General features: G+C 39.8%; 1 protein-coding gene across 1 annotated transcript in view; it reads left to right on the top strand.

Moving 5' to 3' along the window:
- The first annotated feature begins 4,610 nt into the window (after positions 1-4,610).
- Positions 4,611-17,213, top strand: part of RMDN2 (regulator of microtubule dynamics 2) — a 45,720-nt gene continuing 33,117 nt past the window's right edge. The window contains exons 1-4 of the mRNA XM_086626135.1: positions 4,611-5,065; positions 10,194-10,386; positions 11,369-11,471; positions 13,555-13,615. Of these exons, the coding sequence (XP_086482261.1) occupies positions 4,611-5,065; positions 10,194-10,386; positions 11,369-11,471; positions 13,555-13,615 (812 nt within the window). The remainder of the gene's footprint in view (positions 5,066-10,193; positions 10,387-11,368; positions 11,472-13,554; positions 13,616-17,213) is intronic.

Here is a 17,213-nt window from a genome sequence, read left to right as displayed (position 1 = left end):
TGAAGGAATCAGGCAGCACTGTGGAATTACGTCTAATGTGGCCTTGAATATTTATTCCTATTGTTGTCAACACATCATACACAAACTTTTTTGGGCTGCCAGCTCTCAGCTCTAACATCAAGGAAATTGAATCATGTACCTTGGCCTGAAAAATTAACATAGCTTGCATAAATATATTTGGTAATGTCCTTGAGCTTCCTAGTGGGACAAAGACAAACACAAAGCAGCAGGAACAGCTTGTATATATATATTTTTTTTTTCCTCCCAAAATGCCACGGCATCAGTAACCATGCTGCTGAAATTGCAGCACTGGATCCTATCAACACACTAAATAAATAAACAGATGGTTGTGTGTGCAGTTGAACTAATGAAGCCAGGTTTCCTATCAGGTTATATCTTGTAGTTCAATTCCCTCACATCTAATAAAACCTAAACTCTGCTTTAGCTTTTTCTGTCCTTGCAAAATGCTTTTCTCCTGTGTGGATTCCCAGTTGTTTAACAAGGGGTGAGCAATATTCCCCATAGTGGGGACACTAATTCAGGGCTTTCTCCTTTGAAAGATCAACTAATTCAAAGAAACTTGTCAGAAGTTAATTTCTCTGTTTTATTTGACTGAGATTGGCCAAAGACTCAAAAGTAATAGGGAGGATGCAGACGTATGGTTACACTTGCACGCACACATACATTAAACAGCTACAATAACTGCTCTCCTCCGGGAACTATGCCAAGTATATCTTTATTCGAAGAAAACAGAAGAGGTCCTTTTAACTCCAATTTATTAATTTTTCATTAAGGACACTGGACAATTGTTCAGAGCAAGAGCAACAGAGAATAGTGCAAGTCTGACAATGAATGCTTCTCCTCCCTATGAGGTAAGATATAATTTTGTTTATAACAAACGATTCAGGAGAATTCAATACAACTTGACAGAACAGTAGGATTTCTGGCAGGCTGGTTGCAAGTCTGGTCAAAGGTATTTAAGCTTTCACAATATTTAGTGATTTATTAACAAGGTTTGGTTATACACTTACAAGACAACTCCTGAAGTAGTATGAAGTTTACTAACAGATTAAAAGTTTCTGTGTTTGTTACAAGCAGTAGATTAATCTCTAGTTGGGGGGGGGGGGAGGAGCGGTGTGCTTTTCAGAAAAGAAAAAACAGCATACCACAAAAGAAAATTTACAGAAGAATTACAGCTAAAGAATTTTATGTCAATTGTAAAATACCAATGCCTTCCATACAAAAATGAAACACCAGTAAATTAAGCTGCATTTTGGCTGGAAATAGCATGCATCCATTACAGTGTAATGTTCAGTTACAATGGTTCTCTCATCCATTGCATGCAATTGTTCAACAATAAGGCAACTTTTCTGATATGACACAAAAATACTGTCCAAGGTCAAAATTTCCCAAATATCAGTTAAACGATGTGGCCTGGTTTTACACGAACAGTGCTGTATGCAAGCTGGTCCCCTATGCATGTGTGGCAGCTCTGGTGTGCTGATCTCATCCCCAAACATCTGCCTGGGGCCGAGGTGGAGGGAGGCAGGATGTTCACAGGGTTCTACCACACCAGAGTTGCTGAGCTTCATGAAACTTGTTGGAATTTCAGTATCTTGACCTCTTTCTTCTGTCAAAATTGGCTGAAATTAAGCTTCAGGTTCAGGAGCTACTATTGGGTAGAAAAAGTGTCATGGTATTGCCTGACAGAAGGACAGCACATGGACAATCTGGGGACAAAAGCTTTGTCTTCTTAAGAAGTAGGGCTAAAAATGCATTAAAAATACAAAAAATGCATGGGGCTAACCATTTTACGGTGGTCTGGACTTGCAAGTTTTTTAGAACTTCAGGTACAAAGTTTCTTTTGAACTAGGAAAAAATCCACATATAGAAGAACAGCACTATTCTGAAAACAGTTCCTTTTGGTTTTTTTAGACATCCGTCAGATTTACATCAATTTACTTGTGCCAAATTTAGGTAAATTTGGGTTTAGTTCCCCAGCTTGGAAGGCTGTTGAATTCTGGCAGGTTTCTACATGCTTGCAATAACTTCTACAATTTCACGCTGCTCTGCCTGGGTAAAATGGCCACAGGTGAAAAGCAAATAAAGAGTCTGGGACCAGACAGGTGACCTGATTTTCATAGTTGCTACGCATCCAGGCAGTTGTAGGTGGCAGTTCTCCTGAGCTATTATTTTTGAAAACAGGCCACTTGTCTAAGGCCTGCAGCCTGAGACAGACACTTTGGGAAATCTTTGAAAAAACTCACTTTGGTTTTTGCATTTCATAGTCTTTTGTTTCAGCTTTGTGCTGTGTTTGCCCTCCGTTTAATTCTCTTTTTAAAATCATTTCCTGTTTTAATTGGCTTATAGAAAGATTTTTGGCAGATGGTATTGAAAAGAGAAAATAAAAATAAAAGTTCTCCAGCGTATTTATTACTGTTCCTGAGCATTTGAAATACCATCAGCATGGAGATTCACATAGTCCTGTTCCATTTTAAAACACTGATGGATTGTGTAACTTAAAACAATTCAATATAGTAAAATTTGTTCTTTAAAATAATTTCATTTTAGTAAAGTTTCCATAAAATTGAAGATGTTTCCATAAAATTGAAGTTATTTCCATCCTTAATTTAAAACTCTCAAATTACAAAAATATGAACAGATTATACTCTTTTTTTTTTTGTAACTGGGAAAACTGTAAATACTAAAACAGAATTCATTTTTCCATCTTAAAAAATGTCTGCCTTTCTCTCAGGTTGTAGTTTGGTCTCACATAAGGCTAGTTTCATCCTCGGGTTCTTAGTGGAGAACTGGTTAGCAGCTGTAGTTATTTTAAAGGAAGTCTTTGAAGACAAATAGACATTGGACTAATTCTCATTTGCTAATATGCAGTAAGACTGAAAATTCTTGAGTACTTAGTACCTATTTAAGGTACCTTTTTTTTTTTAACAACACTTTGTTCACTTTTTAAAGGGAGTTAGAAAGGTTTTTTAAGAACTACATTGTGTTCCTTCGTTTCTGAGTGATATGGCTGAGGAAAATTCCAACTGTTGAAAAGCAGTTTCTTTCATTGCACAGATACAGTGGTTTCCTTGAGCCCTCACCCAGAAGAACATGAGTTTTACACTTTTAAATTCTGGCAGGATTTTGTGCACAGGCACCCTCCAGAAGCCTTCAGGAAGATGAATGGGTACAGCATGTTGTCCATGATTATCCTCCTTCCATTCTGAAATTACAGCATGTTGTTTATGATTACCCTCCTTCCATTCAAGGCCAGAAACAGGACAGGAGGCAGATCCAGAAAGAAATACTGTCGTAAAGGAGAAAGAAGGGTCTCGTGACAGTCACCGATAAAAGTCAGGTCTCAGACGGGACGCATGAGCAAATACCTCCCGCACCCTGTTAAACCCAAGTTCCTCTGTCACTTCGGGTCATCTGTAATGACTTTGTTGAAATCAGCTTTTGCCCTTAGATGGCTAAAATTGGGATGAAGTTTTTGTGTAAGGACCGCTCCCCTTCCTAGCAACTGGGTGAGGGTTCTCCGTGATGGTGCAGCTTCAGGTCTCCACTAAAGGCAGCGGGAATACCGTTTCTCTAGGGCCTAACAAGCAGCAAAGGTCAAGTCACGGAAAACAAGTCGCCGACGGACTGGAGAGACACGTAAGCAGGTGCGTTTCCACTGGAACGGCGCATTCGCGCCGTGCCCGAAGCAGGTGCAGCAGGCGCGCCCCGGCAGCACCGCCCGCCGGGATCCCCAGAGCTGCCGGCCCCGGGCCCGCCCGCTCGCTCCGGGGCCGCAGGGCGGAGCGGGCCCGGCGCGGCCCGGCCCAGCGCCCTCCTCCGCAGGGCAGCGGCCCGTCAACCCGGGCGGCCTGTCTGGCGGCTCCGGCGGAGGCCCGTCCCCCTCGATCCGGGTATCGCCGCCCCAGGGCGGCCCCGCCGCCGCCTCCCCGTGTGCCGCGGCGGGAGGGCTGCGGAGCCGAGCGGCGCAGCGCTTGGGCCGGACCTGCTGCCGCTCCCGGACCGGCCCGCCGGTACGTAACGGGGGCGGCGCCGGGCCCGGGGCTGGCGCTGCCGCCGCTGGCGCTGCCGGCGGCGGCCCCCGCCGGGGCGGCCGGGTGTGGGGCGGGGAGGTGACCGCGGGGCTCCGGCAGCCCTTCGGCGCGGTGGGGCCGGGGCGGCGACGAGACGCCGCTGCGCTACGGCCTGGCAGCTGAGTCGCCGCCGCTCTGCAGTTGCGGGAGATCCGATTTATATGAGTTTCTCTCATTTAAACAAACAAACAAACAAACAAAAAATATCCCAAGATGCGGAGAAGGCTCAAAGTGAAGGCTGCGGTGCTGCGCGCGTGCCGATGCAGAAGTGCGTGCCCCTCATCCCTCCCCCCCCCCCAACCCCACAGTCGCCTTGGTTTTGCTGTCATAGCACATAGCCTCTTTTTGCAGAATCTGCTGGAGTTGTAGTGTAACTTTGCATCTGCAGCGTGCGCCAGTTATTCTAGCCTGACACTTCCGTGACTCAGAAGCCAAGTCAGTCCTTTGGGTAGAGTAGGAAAACATCTTTAACTCCAACCTGTTCTTGTTGTCTCACAATTCTAGGAGAGTGCAGAAATGTCTCGCTTTGAAAATAAAGGGCTGATACTGGGCGTAATGGCAGGGACTGCTGGAATAAGCCTGATGCTGATTTGGTACCGTAAGATCCGCAAGCCTGGTGCAGCTGTGCGTATACCTGCGTTCCCAGATGTAGGTAACAGGCTTAATTCTGTGCACTTGCAAAATGAAGCTTCTAACGAGCAAGGAACAGTGATGGTTTTACACGGAAGGCAACTGCAGATACTAGAAAAATTGAACGGCTTGCTAGTAAGCGTGGACGAACTGAAGAGAGAGGTGAAATTTCTGAAAGAAGCTATCCCAAAACTTGAAGAGCTTGTTCGAAATGAGCTTGAAGGGAAGGGAGATGCCCAGAGAGTTAGCCCATCGCACAGAGCAGCAAGGCGGAGAAAAGCTGAGACAGCTTCTGGTGCAACAGAAACTACCAGCTCTGAGGAGGCCGAAAGTGAAGGAGGGTGAGTCAGTAATGTTTTGTATAAACTACAGTACACAGAGTGCAAGTTGCATCATTACCTATGTGAAACTTTGTGTTGTAAACAGGAGCCCTTCTGAAGTTTTATGTATGTTTTATATTTCTGTACATCCAGGGGGAAAAAAAAAACACCTCAAAAATTCAGATTAGTAATTTTTAGACCAGAGAAAACTCTAGGTGACCATCTTTGAATCTGCACTATGGCAGGAGTTGGCTGAACACCAAGTATAATAGAAATTTTTAAGGGTGCGTTTGGTCATAATCTAATGCAGTATTGCTACATAGCTATGCAACGAGAGGCAAAGTTCAGAATAATGGTGTGATTTTAAAAGTGCTTCTAGTAAGAAAGTAGTCTTATCTTGTATCTCTGACAGAGTTTGTTCAAACTGTAGGAATGCTCTGGTGCTTTTCATGATAATTGTCTTCTGTGGGCCTTAAAGATGAGTTATTACAGTGTTCTGCCAAAAGGTATTACGTGCTATGAGAGCTGTGTCCAAATGCAACATGTGAACAAATGGCAGTATGTTTATGTGTATTTGCTATTGTACACACTTTCTGGTGGCTTAAAAGTAATCATGCTGTAGAAAGTTCCTGGTTTTTATCACATGTTGTAGTCCCATTGTGGTTAATGGGATCTTTTATACACGATTTGAGGAACATGCTGAAGGATCAGACGTACCTGGAGTCCAGGAGAAGGATTATGTTTTTGTCCTCTCGTATGTTACCTAACATACCCTCTAGTACTAATGTGAAAATGGAGATGACAGTTACTCTCCTGTAATTGCAACTTTGTTTTGATATAATCAGATTAGATACTTACATGCAATTTAATAAGGGTGTGTTTATAGCAACTGAGTTTTTTGAACCATCTCCTCAGTGTGTTATACATACCTGTGTAGGCAGCACTGTGTCTGTAGATTACCTGTCTTAAATAACTTGTTTCTTTAAGGATGTATTAGTTAACTGTAATATTCTGAATTCAGCAACATGCTGCATATAATAATTCATGGAATTCTATTTTTAAGAGTTCCTCCAGATTTATTTTCAGTTCCTGTGGGCAGAATTTCTTGTTGTGTTACATCCCAGCCCACACGCTTCACGAGTCTTGTATTTTCATACTGTATTTTGAGACCTGTCAGTTCTGTTATGAACCAGTTCTTTATTTTAAGTATCCAGTATCAGCAGGGATATTCAAAGACATTCCCCCTTCATATGGTGTAGAAACATTTCAGTTCTAGTAGTTTCTCAGATTGTTTTATCCCTTAGTTGGTTTGCAGAGGCCTCTATGTTAGGCGTAAAATACTTGGCAATGTAGATAAGGCTAAAGGACCAGTTTATGAATAATCAGGTTCACAGACGCAGTATAGGTTATTCCACACCTGACATTTGAGAAGATCCCGTTTTCTGGTCAGGAGAGATGTGTTGCTGTTTCAGAACTAGCCAAGGAAACTTGTCTGTTCAGGTTCTTCTGTGTGATGGAGAAGCTGATGAGATGATCCAATCCAAGTGATTATTAGAGTGTGCAAGATCTTTGAATGCGTCCTTAAGAGAGGACTTCTCTGACAAGTATTTGTATATAGTCAGAAGGAAGGAAGATAATTCAAGGTTATAGATAGTTTTAGTCATTTGGGTATGTGCTTTTCCAGTGCTATTTTTCAATCCCTTTTGGAAAGAGGTGTTGTTTTCCTTCTAACACTTTGTACTTGATGTGCTCGTTTTGCGTATCTTCTCTAAATTTAAAATAATTTTATTTCATTTAAGTAATTTTCTTTTTGTATTTTTTTGTTCCTCTTGCAAATGGAAATAAGTTGTTAATCCTAATGTGTGTACAGTTACAATGTATATAGCTTTTTATGAAGTCTTACGTAATTTTAATGACGGTGGAGCATGTTCTGTGAGAGTTTGCTGTGAGAGACCATGACAATACACATTTTTTTTTCGGTTAATGTGCATCACCACTTCACGTATGGTAGGTATAACAGCATATGCATTGTTTTCTACTATTCTGTGGTGAATTCCGCACACAATAATGCATTCAACTGCTAGTTTGTGCACTAGAGAAATAATTTTTCTCTGTTACAGATTAAAACTTTTTTCACTTTCCGTATTCTGTCTAAAGTACATGTGACGTGTTTCACTGCCTCAGCAGTATTTTCATAATCTAGGAGATAGGATTTTGCTTGTGTTAAGCACTTCTGGCTTTAACTGACAAATGGGTAGATGCTGGAAATTGACAGATGATGTAATCCTAAGAGTTTTATGGATTTGTGCTGGGTGACTGCATTGGTTTCAAATTTGTAAACTTCTTCCAGAAAAGCTTTTGATACTATCCATTTTTTTTGCATAAAATATTTGAAGCTGGCAGTCTCTGAAATGATCCTCACTGCTTTGATCTGTTCTGGTCATATTCTCAGTGTCACTTTTGGTATTCAGCATCTTGGGAAGAGAAGCTTTGTACCTTCCATTCAGGCTACCTGTTATTAGGTAAAAATATCTCATTTATTAAAAAGCATGTGATATTTTTCCACTTACAGAAATATATAATTTTTGAAAGGCTTCCCATGGGTTGTTTTATCAGTATTGGTTTGCCTTCTTTAAAGTATGCAGTCAACAAGAAATTAAAATTTTTGGCATTCTCATCAAGGTTTAAGATGGTCTGCTCCACATTTAAGTTCTTTGAGGATTCATAAAGCACATAAATAGAGGAGATGTAACAGAATTTCCCGGGACAGTGGAGGTGAGAGGGAGTGGGGAAGAGATGACCTGTCCTCTCTGCTGTTTCTCAGCACAAATGTGGCCTGGAGATTGTGTTTCTGTAGGAGAGCTGGGATAAGGAAAAGCTTGATGTAGTATGGTCTGATCTTAAAAGATTATTCTTGCATGATGTTTTATAATTAGCTCCTTATGGGTTGACATCATCTGTTAGATAGTGATCTACTTCACACTTTTTCCATTTGAGTCTCTCAGTGAATATTCTCTTGTGACTTATCTGATGTCATATGAATTTGATGTTTGGCCATGACAGTTTGATACAGTGCTGCTGGAAATCTCTGCTGGGCTTGTTTGGAGTGACAGGGCTTGGCTGTCAGCCCAGCCTTGACCTTTATATTTTTGCTGGGATAGTAACATTTTCTAATAATCCATTTTGTCTGTTTTCTAACACTGAAGCAGTAATGATGGTAGAAATTTTAGTAGATATTTATGCAGCGAAGATAAAAATTGCAACATCGACTTGGACTTCCAAACACTGATTCCTTACTTTCCTGTCTACCTGCTTAGGTAGCATTTAATGCAGTGGCCAAATTCCTGTAACTAAGGACTGTAATGGTTGCAGTATTGTATGTGAATTTGAAATGGTCTTTACAGCTTAGTTGTTGCTACTTTAGAAGATCTAGTGCCCTTATTTTAGGTTGGTAATTGCACAAACCCTCAGTGCGTTTATCTTTTAATTAGGGATGGAGAGGGAATCCAAACCATGTGAGGAAAGGTACTCCCCAAAAATACTTCACATCATAGGATTATGTATTGGAACTAAAAGACTGCCCCCCTAGCCCCACCAAATCCTTTGCACTTTTGATTAAGTTAGTGCTCTTACAAATGCAGCCTATATATGATGTAGCTCTGCACCCACTTCGAAATAACTCTGGAAAACTAAGATGCTGTGTTTTTAAAGATGCTTCAGAAAACCAAAATAATGTTTGGTGACTTACAAATAAACACTCTGCAGGATACAACATAGGATGTGTCATCAACTTCAGCATCATCAAGGTCATGTAAAACAAATCTGTAGCAATTTATGGACTTTTCCATCTTTGCTTTGCTCCATGTTGTTTTTCAGTTTGAACATGTACACATGGTTTATGTATGTATTGTTTTATCCAAATGTATTTTTGACTCCTCTTTCCCATACTACTGGATTCGTTTTGCAGCGGAACTGTCATGCCACCTCTAGCACTTCTGTAGCTTGATAAGCCGTTGTACTTGTTCATTTACAGGCTGTAAGTGTATCTGCTCGTGTTTTAGTTCTGGTCGCTTCTGAAAGCAACGTATTGAAAACAGAATATTTAAAAGCCATGATTCTTAACCTCCATTTATATTGCTAATGTTCTGTTCTGGTTATGTTTCTGGAAAAAAAAGATAGATTTCATATATTTTGATGGTCATGGCCTATTTAGATTATTCGGTTGCTTGTGCGTATAGTACATTTCATGTATGCTTTTTCTACTCATAGTTACCATTTAAAAAAAACCTCTGAACCTGGCAGCTAATACTTTTACATTATTATTTCTCATCAGAACAGTGTTTTCGAAAGTGGAAATGCAGATTAGGCTTTTCTAACCATTTTTTGTACATAAGCAAAAAGCTACTTTTTAAAAATAATATCATTCAGCTGCTCCTGTATGAACTTGGACGACCCTAACATATGCTCAGCACTTTGGACAGTAAGGCCACCTGCTTATCTCTGCATGGTATTTATGACTTTTGTAAGTATTTATTTGTCCTTGGCTGGCTTGTGCTGAGTACTGTGCGCAAAGCGTGATGAATGATTATAAGCTCTTTCCCAGTTTCAGATGTTCTGACCTTCAGAATGTGCAAAAGAAAAAAGCAAAGAAATTGATAAAAATGGTGTTATAGTTTGCATTTAGATCTTATGTGTCTTAACAAAACATTGTGTAAGTGATTCTTACACCACTTACGTTTTGGTTATTAAGCTCATTCTTATTTCAAAAATAGGGAAATTGAGGTAAAGAGTTGAAGAGGCCTATTCAGGGTTACAGAGCATGTCTTAATGCACATTAATGATTTAAAGTGTTCTGCATTTGAAACACAAGGATACATGTGTTTCTAATAGGTATCTGCATATTTTAGGTGTGGTACTAGGCAGCAGGAGAGTGTAATTACTTGCCTGTTATGTTTGGAATATGATTATGGTGTCCCTTTGAAGATAAAAGTTTTGTAATAATAACAACAATAAGCTTGATGACATGAATAAAAACTCCTTTAAAGTTGGACGACTGGAAGAAATTGCACTCCGAAATTTTTGCATTTGAATTTAACAATGCTTTGTGAATATTTTTAGAAAAGATGGTTATTATTCTCTGTGATTTTAGTTATCTTACAGCTCATACTGACTCTGAAGGAGACTCTGAGGAGGAAAGGGGATGTATGAAATCAACCAATGCCAGTGTGAAATCAGAAGAAGAAGAGTTATTTAATCTTTTACAGCAGGTGGACAGTTTGCACAAGGGTTCAGAGAATGATAAAAAAGAGGCCTTCAGACTTCTGCTTGAGAAAGATGACAAGGTACTAATGGGTAAACTTAGTATTATGTTGCTATTAATTTATGCTTTGCACTGCTTTTGAGAACTTCCTTAATACAGTCATTAAAATGCACACAGGGATGGAAGAGGAAATTTCATGTGTATTTTTAAAATACAGTGAAAAGAAATATTTCAAGGTGATGTCAGTATTCATGTTGAGTGGACATAGAAGTTTTATTCTTTTATACCCACCCAGGCTCAATCACTTTGCTGCTTTGTTTGATGTATGTATTCTTGCAGGCGACAAAGGAAGATCATGAGCTTTTTCTATGTACTTACTTTTGCTACAAAGTACAAAGGTACTTACTTTTGCTGGTTTTAGAATGGTCTATGTGAGGAAGTCCTGTGGAATTAAGTAGTAACCAGACCAAGTGTTCTCAAGAAATCAAAATATGAGCCTATAGTCTGCTTATCCCTTTCTGGTATACTTCATGTGAGTTTTTCCTTTGACTTTACTGTGCACATATGTAACTGTAGATAAAATTTCAAAGTGGTTTGATGTGCAGTGCTTAATCTAGTGTAGCAATTTCTTCTGATTTGGTAAACATTAGTTCTGATTATATTTTCATTTGCATATTAAAAAGCCTTTGGAAAGTAGATGAGATACTAATTGGGAGAGAGCCTGGTGCTTATGGCATACCTAAAGAAAGTATTACATCACATCATTCAGGGATCTGTTGTGGTTTACTGGGTTACCTTTTTATTTTTATAATAAAAGAACTTTAAAACTGGTTTATGAAATAGAACCTCTTTAGACAGCCCAGGGTATTTCCAAAAGCTTTCTTCTCTTTTGGTCCTGAAAAATTGGTCATCAGGTTGTCACATAAACTAGAAGTAGTATGGAAGGATGCAAAATAACCAAAGCTATATGCCATGTTCCAATAACCTGCTCTAAGCATTATGAAAGGAAACTGTTTAAATCACATTCTGATCAGTTTAATTACCCAGCTGCCATCTACTTCCAGTATGAAAACTATGTGGACTTCCTTTGGAGACTTGCACGTGCTTACGGAGATCTGTTTGATATGACTACTGATGCTGAGGAGAAGAGGAAATATGCTACTGATGGTAAGCAGAGAAAAAATGTTTATATAGAATTCAATCAGAATGTAGTGAAACACACTTTGAACTTTGGTTAAGTTTTCCAATCCAAGGAATTTCCAGTCCAATAAGTGGGAGCATTTGTACTGTAATGGTAATGCTTTGCGCAATAAACTGCCACGGTATACGACTTCAGACTCTTCTTTTCTCACTGGAGGGATCCAAAATTGGTGAAGTATTGTGAGTCACAGTTGAGGGCTGTTGACTCTGGATGGTGCTTTAAAATCCTGTATTTTGTTGAGAATCAGATGGATACAGAATGTGAAAAAAGACAGATGCTGTCAGTGCAGTTTCCTAATTACACCTTTGGGAGAGCGAGATGAATAAATAAATGCCAAGGCAAAGTCAAGGTTTATTTTTCTGCTTTCTTGTGGCAAAGAAGTGCTCCTCCATATCAGCAGCCTCTTTTGTGGTGATGATGGGGCTGAATCTTTGTGAATCTGGAAAAACTGTTGACCAGAAGCAGAAGCCATGTGTGACAATTGATGTTGCTTCCAGGCATTTCTCCCCATGTGTCCTGTTTGACAGTTAAACCTTAACAAGGTTCTGGTTTTCTTTTTCACAGCACTTTTTCTTTGTTGCTTTTAAAAGCATTGCCCTTTCTTTCACTGTCTGGATGCATATTGGCCAGAGGTACAGTTTACACTTCCCTTTTTATTTTGGGCCTTCTTTATTACAATAAAACCTACATCTTTTCTACCTGTGTCACTCTCCTCCAGTCAGCACACTGTTCTTACAATAATCCTTTGCCTGTATCTGGGAACACTTCTCTCTCTCCTTTGTTTCTCCATTGCCTCTCCCTTTTTTTGCTGCACCGAATTCAGGTTTATAAGTGTATTCCAAGTCCAGGTTATTTTGTCTTTTGTGACTGTTTTCCTCATTTCCTACTTTTTATTCTGTCAGCAGTGATAACATCACCGACAAAGCAGTTTTGGCTGCCCTTTGTCATCCTTAAAGGCAGTGTCATGCCTTTGCGTTGTCATTACATGCTCCATAGCCAGCCTCAGCTTTTCCAAGGTCCTTGTCCCTATTCTTTTGTCATCTAAGACTTGAAGACTTGAAGTCATGAAGACTTGCACTGTCTTAGCTACTTCATTGATACTGTCTTTGCTTTAGTAGCAACTTGGCTTCTTTGTATGGAAATGACCCAGTGCAGTGAGGATTATGACACAAACTAAATTACAACAGTAAACTGTTGTTGGATCCTTTGCTTTTCCCAGTGACTACATGTCGCCTCAGTTGATGAAAGATAACGGCATAGCAAAACGCAGGGGGAGATAAAGAATGATGGAATGAAATTGGGTCTTAGGTGTTGAGTAACAGCCTAGTTTTGACTCATTGTCATGAAGTGGTGGGTGGCGGCAGCCTTTCTCATCTCAGTTTTTTGAAGTGATGCAGAGGGATTGAGACTGCTGGGGACTTGGCAGTAGTTTTGTGGTTTTTTTCATTCCACTGGGTTGGAGGACTGTGTATGCTGTTCTTTGTTTTTATGAAGTTAACTTGCAATGGAGAAATGTCAATGTGGCTTAATTAGTTGCAGCTGAGACTTTGCAAACAGCAAGCATCTCATCTGAACTTCTTACTGGGAGCGTGGGTTGGATCAAATCACCTACCATCATCTTTATTCAGTTAAAAGTGGAACTTAATGGAAGTCTTTGTGCTGGAAAGGAACTTCAACTAGTTCGTTCCTGTAGCCAGGGCAGGAAACAGCTTTGCTGGTTCTTCTGACAGGTGCTTTTCTAACCTGCTTTTAAGTGTCTTCAGTCTTATAGGCAGGACGGCCTCCTTTGGCTGTCCAGTCCAATCCTTCCCTGATTTAGCTGTGTCTGAATTGGATTTTAAGAGAAAATACTAAAATTACACCCATATTTATTTATGTATGTATGGATATGTAAAGGTAGGATGTTACATTGTTCATCTAAATGTTTACAAAAGCAGGAAGCAATTTTTTCTTTGCAGCTAGAGTGTATCAGGTTTCTTTGTTCTTGGGAGTTGCCTAAAATGTGGAAAAGTACAATAAATCCTTCAATATATTGTATTCCATTTACAGGAAAGATTAAAGCTGAAAAGGCTGTTCAGCTGGATGCCAGGAGTGCTGAGAGTCACCAGTGGTAAGTTTGAGAAGTTGTGCACTGTTGCAAACTTATATGTATTTATCAAATCCAACAAAAAAAAAAAATCAGCTGCCTTTGGCTCTAAATAGTGCCCACAGCAAGTTACATTTATCATGCTGCACTTTGACATCAATTTCATAAATTATTCATTAATACCTTTTCATAGTTTTATGGAACTCAATCACCAGTTGCAGCTAAAAATTACATTGAAGTGTTCCGTGAAGCATTTACTGCAGCATGTGAAACAACTCAATAATCATACTTCAGCACATACTGTGAAATGTAGAAGGGAGTATTTGCTTAAACCAGTATATCATTGCTCAGAGAAGCCATAGTTTTCTATTTACCTTCTCCTTCAACGCTTCGCAAAATAGTTTTAATTGACCTTGATTTTTGTCCTTTCTTTTACTTGTAATAGTCTAAATTCTAATAATTAAAAATAGACAATGAGAGGACTATGGAAGTTTCAGTTCCCCCAAGCTTGGCACTTGGATTAATTTTGTAGACCTTGCTAGGACTAACAAACTTTTTGCAAATGTAAATATTTTTTATCCAATCAACATTATCAGGTAAAAGATAATTCTGCTGAGTTCTAACTGATATTTCCTCACCTTACTATTTTATTAATCAATTTTACTCAGCTCCTGATTTCTTTTCTAGTATCATTAGCTTTTCGTTTCCGTTTTAGTTTCTATGTTCTTCATTAATATTGTCATTACACATGTAGGATGGAATTTAGCTCAACTTTTACGTATCTAAACCAAATCCTTTTATCCCAGGCTCCCTTCACAACCTAAATAGAAGTAGCCACTTCTGGAGTGCAGTTCATCTGAGTCCATTTTGCCCATCTGTTCTAGGGTGAGATGAATTTCTCCTGAGGTTCAGTTAACAACATCTCCATTGCCAGTAAAGGGAGCACGTGTCAGCTAGCTCAGTTTTAGATAATTGATTAGACACAGATGTTTTTGTTTAATTAGGTGACTCTGTCTTGGTGTCTCTTGCTCTAAACTTCAAAGATGGCTATGTTATTGTTCCACACTGTGTTCCTATGAGCATTGCCATATTTCTATGATTCTTTTTTTCCTTCTGTTTAGAACAGCTAGTGATCCAAACACCTGCTTTGTAACAATGAGGTGCTAGAAGTGGTGTGTTGTGAGAATCTTGACTAAGTTTCACCATCACAGGTAGATCTGCGTTTGCTCTTTACAGTGTCTTGGAAGTAATGATGATGCCTGTCTGGAGGTGAAGCCTAGGCCCCAGCTGGCTATAGTGTGGCAGTTTAAGATAGGAGTCTTGCTTTTGTCCTTACCCAGCTGCTTGTTACTTCCTATCAGCTGGACATTGCCATTGTGGCAGCAAAACTAACAGAAGAGGATCACCTGAGCATCACTCCTCAGTGCAAGGGGATTTGAAGCCCACATAGCTTGAACACATGCTGAAAGCAATTCACAGCCATTTCTGCTGTTGGCCTGACCACAGCCATGATCAGTTCTTCAAGGTAGTGCTGGTGTATAAACCAGCTCCTCTCCTCTCAGCTAGAGCTAGGTGTATAAACCGCCACAAGATCACACGCAAGCACAAGTCCTGCCCTTCCCTCCCTCCTTTCCTATCCAGCCCATGAGACTGACAAAATTTCCTAGTATAAATAGAACTTCACTGGCAGAAACTACGCTGATAAAAAGCTTACATACTGTTCAGGGAGATGTAGGTGATCTGCTGGACTTCAGATATGAGATCCTGTACTGGCTGGCACATCTAGCAAGGCAAGAATCACAAGTGCAAGGAGATGTGTTCAGAGGTTAGCTCAGAAAGCCTACTGGAGGTGTTTAAGAGGACAATCTTATGTTTTGTAAGCTACTCCTTCTTGCAGCAGGCAATGGATTTCTGTATGGTTTACGTTTTCATCCTTTTTGTATCTGGATTGCAAGTGAAGGTGAGGGTTTTATAAGTTACTGTTGAACTGGTGGCTTTCTAGTGGTGTAGATGGATGCCACAGATTTGAATAGTTTGGTACAAATTTTTTTTCTGAATATTTTATCTGCTTGTCTTTCCTTTCTGAAGGCTTTCTGACCTGATGCATAATTTTTAAAGTGTGCTGTGCCATACTGGTTATGCCGCTCTAACTGAGACTCTAAATACAGGGAGGAATGAACTTCCATGCTCCAGACAGACATTTGTATCTTTTTGCCTAGCCTACCAACTGTTGTTCAGTCTGTGGTTCCAGTAGATCCTTTTCTGCTGTGCTGCTGCTTAACCAGATGGACTTGTTTTGTAACTCTATGTTTCTTTTCTCTTCCTTGGTAGAGTATTTTACACACATTTCATTGATTACATGTACATGTTGGTTTCAGACCACTTCTCAGTTTTATTGAGGCCATTTAGGTTTGTAAATGCTTGCATCCCCTCCCAGATGACAATCTTAATTTAAGTCTTTTGTTGTTGTTGTTGTTGTTGTTTTTTAAATCATTGACTTCATTAATGAAATTACTGGAAGATAATGGACTCGGCACGAAACTTTGTGGAACACCTAAAATTATTCTCAAGTTCACATGAACCAGGTTCTGCAACCATCTACAGATGATTTAGTCTAAATGATATTTCCATGGTTAGATTTTGAGGAACATTAGGTAGGACAAAGTCAAAGGCTACATTAAGGTCAAGCTGTATCCTATTTGTTGCATTCCTCTAATATTCCAGGCTTGTTTATCTTGTCAGAAAAGAAAAATGATTCTGTTCGATACTATTTGTTCATGACAAACTCGCGTTAACTGTTTTTTATTTCTGCACTTACAGAATAATTTATCCTGGAATGCTTTCAAGTTAGGCTGGTTTGTCCGTAACCTCTGTCCTTTCCTTTCCTTTTTTTGTAGATAGCAACTATGTTTGCGTTTTTCCCCTTGTGCTGGGACTTTCCGCCTTACCCAGGAGATTTTGGTAGTCAGCTTTACGTCAAATCTGGATTGTTTGAGTCTGGCTGATGCAAATTTATCCAGTTTATCTAAATGTTATTTTACATGTTAATCCCATGAACAGGAAATAAGACTTCAGGGAATCTTCCTCAGCAGAAACTGTGCTCTCAGAGTTGTATGCAAACAGAATTTTTCCTAAAATCGTAAATAGATAAGACTGTGAACAGAAAACAATGCAATACAATTAAGGCATGAAAAAATAACTTGTGAAAGTAATATGAAATCCATAGTTAAAAAGGATAATAAGAGAGAAAAAAAAAACTTAAAAGAAAAAATAGAACAAGTATTTTTACAAAAATACTAGGATCACTAGCAAGTGATCACTTAAAGGACAATGGTGTACCAGTTTTACCTAAGGTCAGAGTTGAAGAGCGGTACCCAACTCCAGACTGACACTTCAATGTACTGTCTCCATTATATGTCTACCTGTGAGCAAGGGGCTTGTCCTGCACTTACAGGGAATGGAGAGTTAACATTTAATAGGCAACATGTGCCATTTGATGTGCCAGGATATTTGCATGACATGGCAGATATCACACAGGACCTTTGGGGATCAGTACCCGTCTAGGCCGGCAGCTGGAAGTGGTGGGAAACCCTAGGGCATCTCCAGGGGCAGTAGGCACCTG

This window comes from Tauraco erythrolophus, chromosome 2, assembly GCF_009769465.1.
Source record: "Tauraco erythrolophus isolate bTauEry1 chromosome 2, bTauEry1.pri, whole genome shotgun sequence".
NCBI classification, from domain to species: Eukaryota; Metazoa; Chordata; class Aves; order Musophagiformes; family Musophagidae; genus Tauraco; species Tauraco erythrolophus.
This window is presented reverse-complemented; position numbering and strand designations above follow the sequence as displayed.